The 13,204-nt window shown below is 48.6% G+C and overlaps 1 protein-coding gene across 1 annotated transcript in view; it reads right to left on the bottom strand.

Moving 5' to 3' along the window:
* Positions 1-13,204, bottom strand: part of CD81 (CD81 molecule) — a 33,824-nt gene that overhangs the window by 7,365 nt on the left and 13,255 nt on the right. Inside the window, exons 3-4 of the mRNA XM_065682770.1 lie at positions 3,777-3,874; positions 782-856 (exon numbers count right to left, since the gene is read on the bottom strand). Of these exons, the coding sequence (XP_065538842.1) occupies positions 782-856; positions 3,777-3,874 (173 nt within the window). The remainder of the gene's footprint in view (positions 1-781; positions 857-3,776; positions 3,875-13,204) is intronic.

Raw genomic sequence — 13,204 nt, 5'->3', positions numbered from 1 at the left:
TCTGTGCGAAGCCTTAATGGCTGAGGGATCAACACCCAGCCCACAACATGGCCACAGTTCTCATACACTGATTGTTTTGCTCTTCAAGACCAAACTCAGTATGTGTGAGCACATGAGACTAGGGAAGAGAAGGTGAAAAGCTGCAATTTCAGTCCTGCCCTTTAGCTACCCCACTTCTGGCCAGAGGACCTCATCTGAGCAGTCCCTTGGAGGGTGCCTGGGACAGAAACTTCTGCCCCTCACGCATGCACGGATCAGCATTACTAACCAGAAGCAATCTCAGTCCTGGCTGACCAACAGCCAGAAGTGGGTTATGTGATACTGGCAAAGAGCAGGAAGCAACAAGTAACCCTGTTAACAGACGCAGGTTCCCTCCATATGGTATTCCCTCCTTTCAGGGCCAGGTGGCTGGGTTTGCTCTTTGCTCTCTGGCACTTAGAATGTGCTGATGGCTTTTCTTCATGACTTCATATGTGAATCAACTCACTCTGTGACTGACAGTGTGGCAGCAAGGAGGAAACCCAAGTGAGAAAGGGCTATTTTTACTCCAGACATTGCACTACATGCTGTAAGGGGCAGCTGCTACCATCAAGCGCTCACATTTAAAGTTCATCAGCCTGGCCATGAGGAGTTGGGTGACCAGACCTGGTCATGCAGCTAATCTAAGTCCCTATGACTCAGTCTGGGAGCAGCTCATGAGCAAAACAGCTTGTGCTGGAATCTGCTGTGGTTCTGCCCCAGCCTCCCAGTCCCACAAATGCAGGCTCTGGAGTTGTCTTACTTGGTCTTTGTTGACAAATCCCCAAATTCCAGCTGCAACTTCGCAGGCAAACAGGATCACCAGGCAAGTGAAGAACTGCAAAGACAAATCAAGAGAGAGACATTTAACATAACTGGCTAAAGGCAAAAACAACTGTTAGGTGGGTAGAGGTGTAGAGTGGCACTTCTACTGACAGAGACAGGAAGAAGGTGTCGCCTGACTTCAAACCTTTTTATCACTCATAAACATGCTTAGCCCAAACACATTTTCCTATAACAAACTGGATGCCACCCCACGCCCAGACTTCCCACTGGGATGCCTGAGCAGGGATTAGCAGAACCCTTCCCACACAGGGACTGGCATGGATGAGGATGCTCTGTGCACCGCGAGACACATCTCTCCTCTTCGTGAACCTGCAGGACCATTCAGAGAAGCTTCTTGCTCTGCTACAGATGCCCCAAGGATGGGAATTGCCAGTGCAGGGTTAAAAGCAACATTTCAGCTGCTGAGGAGCTGTGGGGCGTCAGGGTGTGATTTATGGCCAGCTCTCTTGGCATCCACTACCCTGCAAGGCTACTGCAGTTTTTTGCATAAATACTAACACTGATGTTTTCCCACAGTCCCACCCCGTTTGTGCAATTCCAACACTCCTCCCTGCCATTCCCCCAAAGCCTCCCGCCATCATTTTGTTCAGATCTCAGGAACACGTTGTGACGGTCAGTCTGTTAGAATGGGAATGGGAAGCCATAAAGCTCATACATCAGAGCCAAGTGAGATGGCACTGAGAGGCACGCTCCACACGCAGCTAACATTACTTCCGTGATAACATCACCCTCAGTGACTTTTCCTGGGAAAAGCCCCAAACTGGGAGAACTGCCATGGAAGTAAAAAGGCAAAAGAGATGAATGCAGTTCAAGGAAGACAGAATCACATTATGGGGTGGGTCAACAGCCCCTGACCCCTGGGAAGTCTCTGTTCCACACACATTTTCTTCACAGAGTAAATGGAAGTTTCCAGAATGACGCTATGACCTGGCTCTCACACGCAAGAGCAAAGGGTTATCAGCAAAATGGAAACAGGACTATCAACCTGACAGTAGGAAAAAACTTCCAACATCCATATCCAGTCCCCAGATAAACAACTCCTATTTAAATACCTATATATCCCCGAATCTTCTGGACCGTCTTTGAGGGACTGGATCCCACATTCTCCCCAAGAAGCCACACCACTCTAAACTGTGGGCACAATGGCACTGTAATTCTCTGGTTAAGCACTAGGGCTCACTCTTGTGAAGGATGCCTCCAGTGAAGGATGTGTCCTTTACCCCAGATCTGGAGGTACAACTTCCTGCAGAAGTTCTGTAAGCTGGCTGCAAAGCACCAGAGATGCAGTTTGCCACCATGTGAATACAGCTGTGTTCTGGCCAAGCGGTCATATATGCCCTCCATGTCGAGTGGCTCCCTCCTGCCTTCCTTGGGTCTTGCCGCTCAGCTTCCACGCTGCCTTTGCCACAGGATTTTAACGGCATGGAACTTCCTGGTACTTTTCCCTTTTGTAGCAAGGCTACAGTCACTTCATCGGCTGGCTGCAGGAGAGGGGAAGTGGCTGTTTCCCTGCAACACCCTGAGGACGCTGCCTGGAAATGTCCTGGGAGCGTGGTGGGAGCCTTGGCCAGTGGAATGCGTCACCATGAGGTGTCTCCAGCCTTCTCTTGTCAGGCCAAGGTGTGAGCAAACACAGGCAAGCACACAGCGGCCACAGCTGCTAATTTCAGCCAAAGCAGCCGGTTTTCCTGTTAGACCTCGGCTATGTTTGTACCATCTGCCCTTCTAATCCTCTTTTCAACTTCAGGAGGGAGTGAGGGGTAATTCAGGTTCTGTAAGCACTTGTGCTAACAAAAACAATAATCCAAAGCTGCCAGACCTTACTACAACTACCCCTGTTGGATTTATGCATGGGCTCCTCCTCTTCTCAGCTCAGTGATAATGCCTGCAAACTCCTAACGCAGCTCTCATCCACCAGCGTTCAGAAGTGCTTTATAAAAGCTGGGGAGAAGCACCCCCTTCTTATTGGGAAACAAGCAACCAGAGGTGAAGCCAGCTGCGAAAGCAAGGCAAAGGAGCTCCATTTCCCTTTGTCCCAGCTGTCTCCACACCCATGGGTCACTACACCACCGCCAAGAATCTTCCAGCCCAACAAAGCCAAGCGCTGGAAAATCCTTCCCATTTGTTGTTGTTTGTGGGCTTTTTTTGTTTGTTTTACCCCTTTTTCTTATTTTTTCTTTTTTTAATTGAGTTTAAAGCTGAACTACATGTCAGAACTTGCTTTAAATAAACAGGTCTCCCTTACCTACCCCCAAGGCAAAGGCTTTTGGTGTGGCTACAGTTTATACAATTAAGCTCATCCCATGCCAGGAATCCTGAGCTGCTGCCTCACATCAAGGACGCCTGCAGCACTTCAGTAATGGATTTTCCGGGACATCCTCACTAAGATATTGTGGGAAATCTTTGCTGTGTTCTCATCCAAACGGATAAAAATAGTGGATGGCTCCTTAAAAGAACTGGAATTGTCACAGGCAGCCTTAAAACAGAGTGAAAGGAGAAGCTGTAGGGGACAGCAGGTAAGAAAAAAGGGTTGGTAGGTGCTTGGTTGGACAGCCAGACTGTGTGGGGGGAATAAAAGGAGGGGGGGGCCAGAGAAAATTAATCCCATAGACTCTTGCTGTTTGCACCTCTTCTGCTATGCTGCTGGCTTCAGCCTCTGTACTACAGCCAGGCACAAGCAGGAGCTTGCAACATGCCTGCCAGCTCAACCACAGCTCAGCGGGCCGGGCAGAGATGCCCTCAGCCAAGCAGCACTGCCATGCTCCTTGCAGAGATCAGCTATTTCCATCTCTGTGCTCATACATCTTCCCAACCCAGTGTGTTGGAAGATTCTCCAGCAAGGGAAGCACGGCCACGTAGTGCTTGGCAGGACACCACGCTGCCAAGCAGCATCCAAAGCTTTACACTCTTACCGTTCCCAGAAGGCACTGAGACTCCTGAATAGCGCCGTAGCATCCCAGGAACCCCACAAACATCATCACAGCTCCAACTGCGATCAGGATGTAGATTCCTGCAAGTGAGAGTGAGAGGCAGAAGCATTACTGTAAAGCTTTGTACAGCAGCATCCCAGCTCCTGGATGGCCATTCTGGCCCCTGGGGCAGCCTAATTACATGTGTGCAGAATTAAAGCCTGGGAGATAGGAGCAGAGGTGACAGCAGACATAGTAGAACAACACACAACATAACACGGATCAGGTCTGAAACTGTCTGAGGCTGCTAACAACAAAACTTTAAAAAGCCCATCATCCCATCAGGAAACAGAGGACTCAAGTAGTAATAGGCAGAGGGTGCAGCAGGCAAGACAAGGCTTTCCTCAAACCTGTAGTATGTGAGTTCCCACAGCGTACTGTTTTAAATATTTTAAGCAGAGGAGATGAAAATGATTAGTTAGCATATCTTCAAAATAAACAATAAGGCATATGGTTTATTTCTATTAAACAGCATACAAATTTATCCAGCTAACATTTTAAAGACAGACGAGCCAAAAAACTAAGAGAAAATCACTGCTTAAGCATCTCTGCTTAATTTAATATAATCTGGCTTTTGTTTGTTGTAAGTTCTTCTACAGAGAAGATGACATATTGCACTTCAACCTATTACATCTGCACAGCCATCTTACTCCACAACTACTTCAAAGCTTGGAAACAAGGCACTGGGTGTGGAAGCTCAGAAAACATAGGAATGAAAGTTTATTGATTCAGAAAACAAGAGCTCAGCTCAAGGCTCAGCTCTGCTGCCGCAAGTAATCACCATGGTCTCACCAACCATGAGATTGGCGAGGCCGTGGTGGTTACTCAGCCAAGTGCTCCCAGCTCAGTTGGATTTGTTTGCTTTCCTGAAAACACAGCTTTCTCCGGGTGTATCCCGTATATTTAGTGCATTTTCTGGTTAATTAATACTCTCAAGTACTGCGGTTCCACTACTCTGTAAGTGAATCCTACTTTCCATCCAAAAGCAATTTGACACAAGCAAAAAAATAAAGAAATAATTACAAATGAGGCAAGACTGCAGTCACCATTTTTAACTGACAGTGAGGGAGCAAAGAGAACTCATGATGAGAATAAACATATGCGGGGCATCCAGAGGTAACAGCAACAACACTGAATCTTGCTGGTGCTTGGGAGACACGTCCCTCCAATGAAACGTTTTCTTCTGCTATGAGTCAAAATGCTTTCATAATTATTAATCAGTCTGTCAACTCCCCCTTAGGAACAGCACTGAAGTATAAACAGAGATCAGGATTAAAACTGCCCGTACATGCCCTTGATGTTTAAGGTTTTTCTTATCTTTCTACCTTTTAAACAATCTCTGATAATTGAAGTGCAAAGTCTAAAGGGCACGTGCTGAGAGCAGAGTTAAGCCAAGTTAAATCCTTCTCTAAAAAAAAAACAGATACATAACAACAGCCTTGACTTGTTTAAAATCCCCTCATTATGTCAAACTTGGGAAAGGGTGAATTTTGACTCCCACTTCTTCCCTCTTTAAAACAAAAGTCACAGCACTGAAACAATGCAATTGCCAACGCAAGGAGCAATGTGGTGAGAGGTGGTGATGGAACCACCACCCCAGCAGCTCTGGCTGGGACCCTCCTGATGGCCTTTCTCACCAGCACCATGCTTGCACAATGCCTCCCGCTATATTTAGGTGCCACAGGAGGGAGGAAGCCATCTGCAGGGGAAGCGCCGGCACAATGGAACATGCTGACCCTGCAGGAAGCCCCTCTCCGCAAAACCTGACAGCATCTGTGGCCGGCGACACCAACATCCTCACAGCAACACTGCCGGCACAAGGCCAGTGATGTCTACTCAAGGGGCTTCAGCAGCACCCAGTAGCCACGAAAACCCAACAGCCATTTGGGTTGTTGAAGAACCTCAAGTGGGGATGAGACACCTCCTTACCTGAAGGTGTGAAGAGAAGGAAAACACAAGCAGAAGACACCTCCCAGGAGAGTTTCTTGGAAAGGACAGGCCAGTAGTTGAAGTTTTGTGGGCCTGCCTGAAAGAGAACTGGGTGATTTTATCCCAGTGGCTGGACACGATGTGAGGTGGAGCGGTGGTGGCAGCCAGGCAGAGAGCCAGAGTGGTGAGCAGTGCGGCAGAGGGCCCCAAAGGGGCTGGGGGTGATGGGAAGACATGAACACATCCTGTGAAATGAAGGCTGTGTGCTGGACGCCTGCCAAGCCCCGGAGAGACCAATGGAGATTTTCGGATGCTACATAACTGCTATTTCAAGAACAATCTATTGGTAGTGGTCTCTAAAAAAAAGAGGTCTGCTTGTTGTCACCAGAACCTGGTAATGCCCAAGAACCAGCCTTCACCACTCCAGCTTGTACGAGGGATGCTGCTAGTCTGGGTTTTCAACCCAAACTGCATCAGGTTTCTCCATCTTACAGCATTGGGTGGCTCCACAGGAGAGTCTTCATAACAAGTTGTTCTGGGAAAATCAACTTTTCTCATCCCTGAGTGCAGCAGCTTCTAACTTCTCATCTTGTTAGGCCAACAGAGAGGAGACAAAGCTGGGCTGGGGGCAAGTAATTTCAACATCTGAGAAGTCAGTACTTATGCTAACCACCCTTGTAGGTGGACAACAAGCAGATGTAGCACATCTGGAGACCAAGCAGCATGATGCTGCAGGGATGCCAACAACGAGGTCACTCCCACAGAGAAGGTTTCATTCTCAGCTTCAGCACAATAAACAACAAAGGTAACTTTCAGGCTGAGCAAATATAGCCAGGAGATCACAGAGTCATAGAGCTACCCCAGTTGGGGGGCACTTTGAAAGATCACTTGGTCAAACCTTTTGTGAGAAAGGGAGCTTAAATGAGACTATCCAGCTCCCTGACCAATTATATCCCCAAAGCCTCCAGTGATGGACTCTACCATGGCCCTGAGGTTGTTCCATCGGATGATTGTTCTGTCAGAAATGTGTCATATAGAGATCATCAGGAAAATGCAGGAGCCACTGGTGGCTGGGAAAGTTTTGCTCTGAAAAGTAGGAGACAAAAGCCCAGCAAGAACCTCAACTGATGGAAGAGACCAAGAGGGAATAGAGACGTTTGCCATTCTATAGAAGTCTTCTGTCTGCCTCTGTACTTTCTTCCTGCTGGATTTTGTGCAGCTTCAATAACACAAAACCAAACCCGACCTACTGAACTCCCACCCCAGACAGGCCATGCAGACCTCAGGCAGACAAGTGACATCCTGGCTTCCCGCTCCCCTCCCAGCTCATGCTTTGTCAACTCCTCGCCAGAGCCAGCACTGCTGTCTAGCAAGCAAACAACAAGAAGTAAAGGAGGGAAGAAGACGTGCACCACGTGCAGCTTCCTGAGCAGAGGCCAGCGGATGCGACTGGAGGGGTGGGAGCAGCAGGAATGTGCAGCAATGATTGGCCTGCACTCAGAAAACCACAAAAAAAAACCTGGAAGGTTTTTGGGATAAAGGCCAGCTTCATTCCCAAGCACAAACAAGTGGCCATTATGGAGTCGCCTTTTGTTCATGAGTACCACCAGAGCACTACAGCCTCCTGGGAGGCAATGGAGCAGGACTCTGCTCCGCAGTTTATTTGAAAACAAGCACAAAACATTTAATGCAACAATAACATCTTGTACAATGAAAGCTAGCAGCGTTTCACCATGGAAGTGCCACGCTGAAGACTGCAAAAGCAAATGAAAACAACCAGAGCACCCAACCACACACTTTGGATGGTGTTTGTTTTCCCACACCGCTCTTTCTCCTCAAGGGATGGGACTGAGAGGGGCATCTCTGCCTCCAGACTGGGTGCCAGGCAGCTGGGGGCTATTTCACAGCAATCACAGCCCAGATGGGAACGACCAAGCCCTCTTCCCAGAAATAAGCCTGACACATCTTAGCTTTCATTCCTGGCAGACGGCACGCATGACGGACAGCATGGTTTTGGGCTCCACGTCTGTGAGCAAAGCACCTGTCATCCCCACCCTGAATGGCACATTATCCTCCTTAAAGTTACAGCAGCCTCCCCCCAGCACAAGCCTCCCCACTATATAAGATTAACTGCTGCTAGCCTGTCCTGGGTGAGAAACTCTTCACCAAAGCGTTACTCATCCCTTCAGGGCTCCACCCAAACTGGCACAACTCTGCATGAGCAAGGCTTCATCTGCCTTTCACACGCCACTTCTCGGCTCATTTGTACTGCAGCTTTCTCAGGGGTTTTCAAACAAGAAATGCTGCTGGCCATAAACAAATAGAATTAGAGAGGTATAAAATGCAAACTGCAGTGCCTGCAGTCATGCAGCTCCCTCCAAAAGCAGCAATAGCTAATCCTGGGAACAGCTGGAGCTGCAGCAATAGGCACAGTAAGCAAATGATTTCTAGGTTCACAGTACCAACGTGCCTCCAAATTCTTGAGCAACACTACAGTGTGATTTCTGCCCTGCGGCACATTTCTCCAATAAGGCAGCAATAAGCAAGGCTGCTAAAGCTGCTACGCACAACCAGCCACCCACCAAAGCATGCCGTGAGGCACAGGACCTGTACACTGGGGCTGGGAAGTCACAGAAGGATTTGCATAGACAAGCAGTGCCTGGAGTCCCCTTACCTCCTTTTGAGATGGAGCCTTAAAACAGAAAGCTTTAGGAAAAAGGGCCAACCAGTCTTTGCTTCACCTCTATTACAGAGAGACCAGGGATCCTGTCTGAATTCAAAGCAGTAGCACAGCAACTGTCTCTTCACTCAAGAGCATCAGGACATGATGCATCAGAATATGCAGCAGCAATGGACCAAACACCATATCCCCCTCCCGCCCCCCCCCCCCCCCCCCCCCTTCCTTGATACAACCAGTGCATGTGCTGCTTTGGGCTGCAGGGACCTTCTAAAGTTTTAGCCATGCAGAGAGTCCCCGAACCCGAGACCCAGACACTGACAGTAACTGAGCACTTCTCTCTGGATGGGGCTAGGGTGAAAAGAAAAACAAAGCAGCCAAGAGGCCAGCTTAGTTCCCAGCTCACACAGATGGTATTTCCCTGGAAGGCCCTTTGCCTCTAGACCAGGTAGGAAGTGGGAAGCTCAGTTCTGGGACAAGGGAAGGGACAGTATGGCAGTATGTAATGCCAGTACTTGCTCTGGCATTAAAGCAACATAGCTGGTGCCTGGAGGGTTGTAAAACCTATGTCCTGTCCTGCTGAGAAGTAAAAAAAAAAGAAAAAAAAGGGAAAAAAAGCAGACTTTAAAAAAGGACATGATGAGAAAACAAATAAAAGGAAGAGCAAGCACAGCAGAGTCCCTCTAAAACAAGCAGGGAGCAGGCCAGCCCCAACCAGCCCTCTTTCTGTGCCCCACCATCCCCATCAGAGATGCTGTGCGGCGCCAGGCATGGGATTTCTCGGGCAGCACCCTACCTCTCCCTCCATTTTGATCCTCTCCCAGCAGCTTTAACTCATTAAGCTAATGGAAGCCAGCCTCTTCCCCAGGTCACCATGACAATGTTTCCGAAAGACAAAAAACAAAACAAAACAAAACAAAGACGACCCCCCCAGCATCACACTAAGCCCGGGCAGCTCTCCAAGCCATGCCTGCCCTCCCCACGGGATGCGCTTTAAAAAGGGGCTGAGAGCAAAGGAAAGAAAGATTTTCATGTTTATTTTCCCAGTAGATAGGCTCCCAGGGAGGAGACCGCACATCCCAGAGTTTTGCAAGCCTCAGAGGGACGGAGGGAGGGCAGGCTGCGGTGCCTACCCTGCCACAGCTCCTGACCTGGAGATGCAGAACATCACAGGGTTCGTATCACCCCTGCTGCAGGGAAGGGTGGGACCATCAGACGGTGGTGGGAAGGAGACTCCATCCTACCCCACACCACCAATCTTGGAAGAACACACTCTCCATAGCTTAAGAAAACCACCATGACGTGCTTCCTTGCAACCTGGGGGCAAGACAGAGGCAGGGAACAGAAAGTGCCTCCAAGATGGGGTAGGGTTGGCTGCACCACCAGCTAGTGAGGGAGGGTCTCCCAGACATTTTGTCCAGATGCCCAGTGAAGTTGGCCCAGCAGAGCCAACAGTGCTGTCTTAGAAGTAGGGCAAGAGAGAGGGGGTGGAAAAAGAGAAGGTTTTCTGGACGATGACAACAGGGAAGCCCCTCCGTTCCCATCCACACTATTTCCCAAGAAAAACATTGCTGCTCTGTGGCTGCTAATGACTTCCAGATGGAGCAACAGGGTTGCAAAGCATGGAGAGCTCTTCTGCGGCGGCGTGGCTCACAAAGAGAGATGAAAGACTTTACATGCTGCCCTTGTCTGCAAGAAGAAAGCAAGAAGGAAGCAAAGGACACACCACTACCACAAAAGCAAGGGGGAGGTGGGGAAAGCCTCAGACAATGTCCTCTCGTACTCAAAATGACAGTCAGATTTCTTCTGCCTACCCAGGAAATACTGGAAGGAGACTTGAGTTTTGAAACAACAGCACGTTTACAAGAGCTAGGAGGAGGTCTCCTGTGCATCTCCAGGACTCGGATGGGTGATGGTGGTGCAGCACAGGAGATCCAGACTGGAACATACTGGCCCATCCTCTGCTGCTCCAGCCTATAACAGCTCTGGACATCTCTACATGTCCTGAGGTCTCAGCCGCTGACAGCGCCCAAATCCTGCTGGAGGATTTCTTGTGGGCTTTGCATGCCTAAACATATGGCAGGTTTTCAAAGGAAAACTGTCAGAGCTACAGGTTTAAACAGTTCTGAAGAGCAAGAAGCCACCTTTGGCACAATAGGCCAATGGGAGGGGACAAAGGAGGAGGACAGCTACATTATTTGTAGTTGGATGGATCTGAACCCAAAATAACCCGGTGGTATCAATTTATGACCTTAAATCTTAACCAATTTTAGTCTGCAGAGTAAATGAATCACAGGAGTTAGTCACGACAAAGGCAGACCAACATGCAATTAAATACAAGTTGTTTTCTTTAATAGAAATTGAATTCTGTGATAAGAATACACACAAAAAAACGGTTGTCTGTATGGTCATATATAGGGGGTAAGCCAGATACTTAAGAAGGAAGGACTGACAAAGTGTTCTGCCTCAAAACTATCTTAAAAAGAATTCCAGTATTATTGAAGCAGGTCAGAAAACATCCAGTTGATCTGACAGTGATTAGAGAAAAAATCCAGAACCACTAAATCTCTGTTGTTTTTAATTCTTTATGCGACTAAATAATTAAATTGCCCTTAATGGTAATTAAGGGTAATTAATTTTTCTATTTCCAACTAGGAAAAAGGCAAGTATTCCTATTTAAAAAAAATCCATATGTGGATTATTTAAAAGATAATACATTTTGCTCACTGTGGTTCAAGGTCAAATACAAACCATGGTTTCCATTGCCAAGCACGTAAGACAAAGTTCATGTCCCTACTGGCAAGCCAGTGACACACAGAGCCTTGGAAAAGGAGCACAAAAGGGTGATAGAAGAACCAGTGCTGATCCAGCTGTGTGCATCCACAGGGATCACTGCAGCACCTCAAAACTGAAGGTATTATTTTGCTAGTGGTTATTATGGGACCTAGAGACCAAGACTATTGGGCTCTTCTCTATTCCCTTCACAACATTTCAGCAAAAGATTTGCTGTTGCATCTAACCTCACAATATACAGAAGCTGGCACCACCTTTAAAAGATGCTTAATATTTTAAGGAGGGATGGGAACAAGGACAGAAGCATGAAGAGAAACGAAGAACTTCCCATTGCTCACATCAGGTCCATACTCACTGTAGAACTGCTGGCTTCCAGAGTGTTAGCTACACACCAGAGCTGAAGTGCAACTCTCTGCAATGAAAAACCTCTTTGAAACCCTGGAAATCACTGGGTTTTGCCTGAGGCAATTAAGGCTAATTAAGGAAAAAAAAAGCTATTATGGATAGAAGAGACAGCTCCTTCATGACCATTTAGCCCACACAAGTCTGTTTAGACGATTGCTGGGATGCTCTGCACCTCTGGCCACATCTGGGACACACAGCAAGAGTGGCCACAGCATCCTCCCATGCTGTAACAGCAGCAGGCAAGGCCTGGGGAAGCTTAGGCAGCCATTCCGACCCCTACCCATGTATGCACTGCTGCTCCGCAGTGCCTCCTCTCTGCAAGGATAAGACCTCCCTGAGGCCAGCAAAGCCTCAGGACAGCAATTCCAAAAGCCCTGAGGACACCCACAAATGCTTGTCAGCAATGGATGTCCTGCTGACTTCAAGGACAAGTGCGCAGATACAACTGCAGTTCAACTCACATGTGTACTAATGTGCGACAAAGACTTCAAAGCATCCCTGTGCCTTCTGGCCCACTTCTTCAAGCCCACTCTACATGAAAAGCAGCTCAAACTCATTTCCAGGACAGAAATCATTACCCTAGACTGTATCTGTACAAAGCAGGGCAGTGAAGGGAGTCTGTGATTCACCTTGCTAGAGAGCCTGCTTTCCTGTTAGCTGGTCTCCCCTCCAGTGCTACCGCAGCACATTGCTTTGCAGGTACACTGCCTTCAAATCAGCCCAAAGCCATTGCTGTCTCCTGCACGTTTTGCTGCTGCCTGACCTGCTTGGCAGCCGGATCCACAATCATCAGTCTGGTTGCTAGGGAAAAAGACCCAAAAATAAAAAGATAAAAAACCCTGTTGCCTTTCTGTTGAGGCAGCGATACCCAGCAGGATGGTAAGCAAAGGGGAGTGGTGGTAGCAGCCAAGCATAGCCCACCACTGCACACCTCCCAAAGACTGCCAGTGCTGCCATGCTCTGGGACACCGCTCACAAGAGGATTTACTAGTAAAACACAAAAACGCTAAACAGAAGCAAACCCAATGCCCCTCCTCACCACCAGAGCTACACGGAAAACCACACCCCAGTTCTGGATGCCTTTGCACTCTTCCTCACGTCTGGCCTTACTCCCAGGACCGAGCTAATTGGAGCCATGGGTCGTGTCACCCTGTCACTTGCTGGGAGCAGCTGGAGACAGATTTCCTATTTTGGATCTGGCAGGCGAGAGCAAAGCTGAGACCATCAGGCTGCCACGCTCCACTCCTCGCCGGACAGCGCCAGGGAAAGCACGGGAAGGGCAGGCAGCAGGGAGGAGTGCCCGGCGATGCTCCCAGCACACAGGCACTCCAGGAAGGGGGAAGTGTGAAACCCAGCAGTGAGGCAGACAAGAGCCAGGGCTTTTGTCCCTATCTTCCTGAAAACATTTTGCCTGCAGCGGCCATCTCTGAGCATCACATAACCAAATCCTTGAAGGGCAGGAAACCTGGCTTTCCCCTGTCACATTATCTTCACTATTATCCCGCTGAGATAGGGCAAAAGCGGGAAGGTCAGTGTCACTTCCCTCTTCAAGATCCCCAAGGGCTCT

The sequence above is a fragment of the Lathamus discolor genome, chromosome 6, assembly GCF_037157495.1.
Source record: "Lathamus discolor isolate bLatDis1 chromosome 6, bLatDis1.hap1, whole genome shotgun sequence".
Classification (NCBI taxonomy): domain Eukaryota; kingdom Metazoa; phylum Chordata; class Aves; order Psittaciformes; family Psittacidae; genus Lathamus; species Lathamus discolor.
The sequence above is the reverse complement of the archived record's forward strand: the minus strand, read 5'-3'. Positions and strand labels throughout refer to the sequence as shown.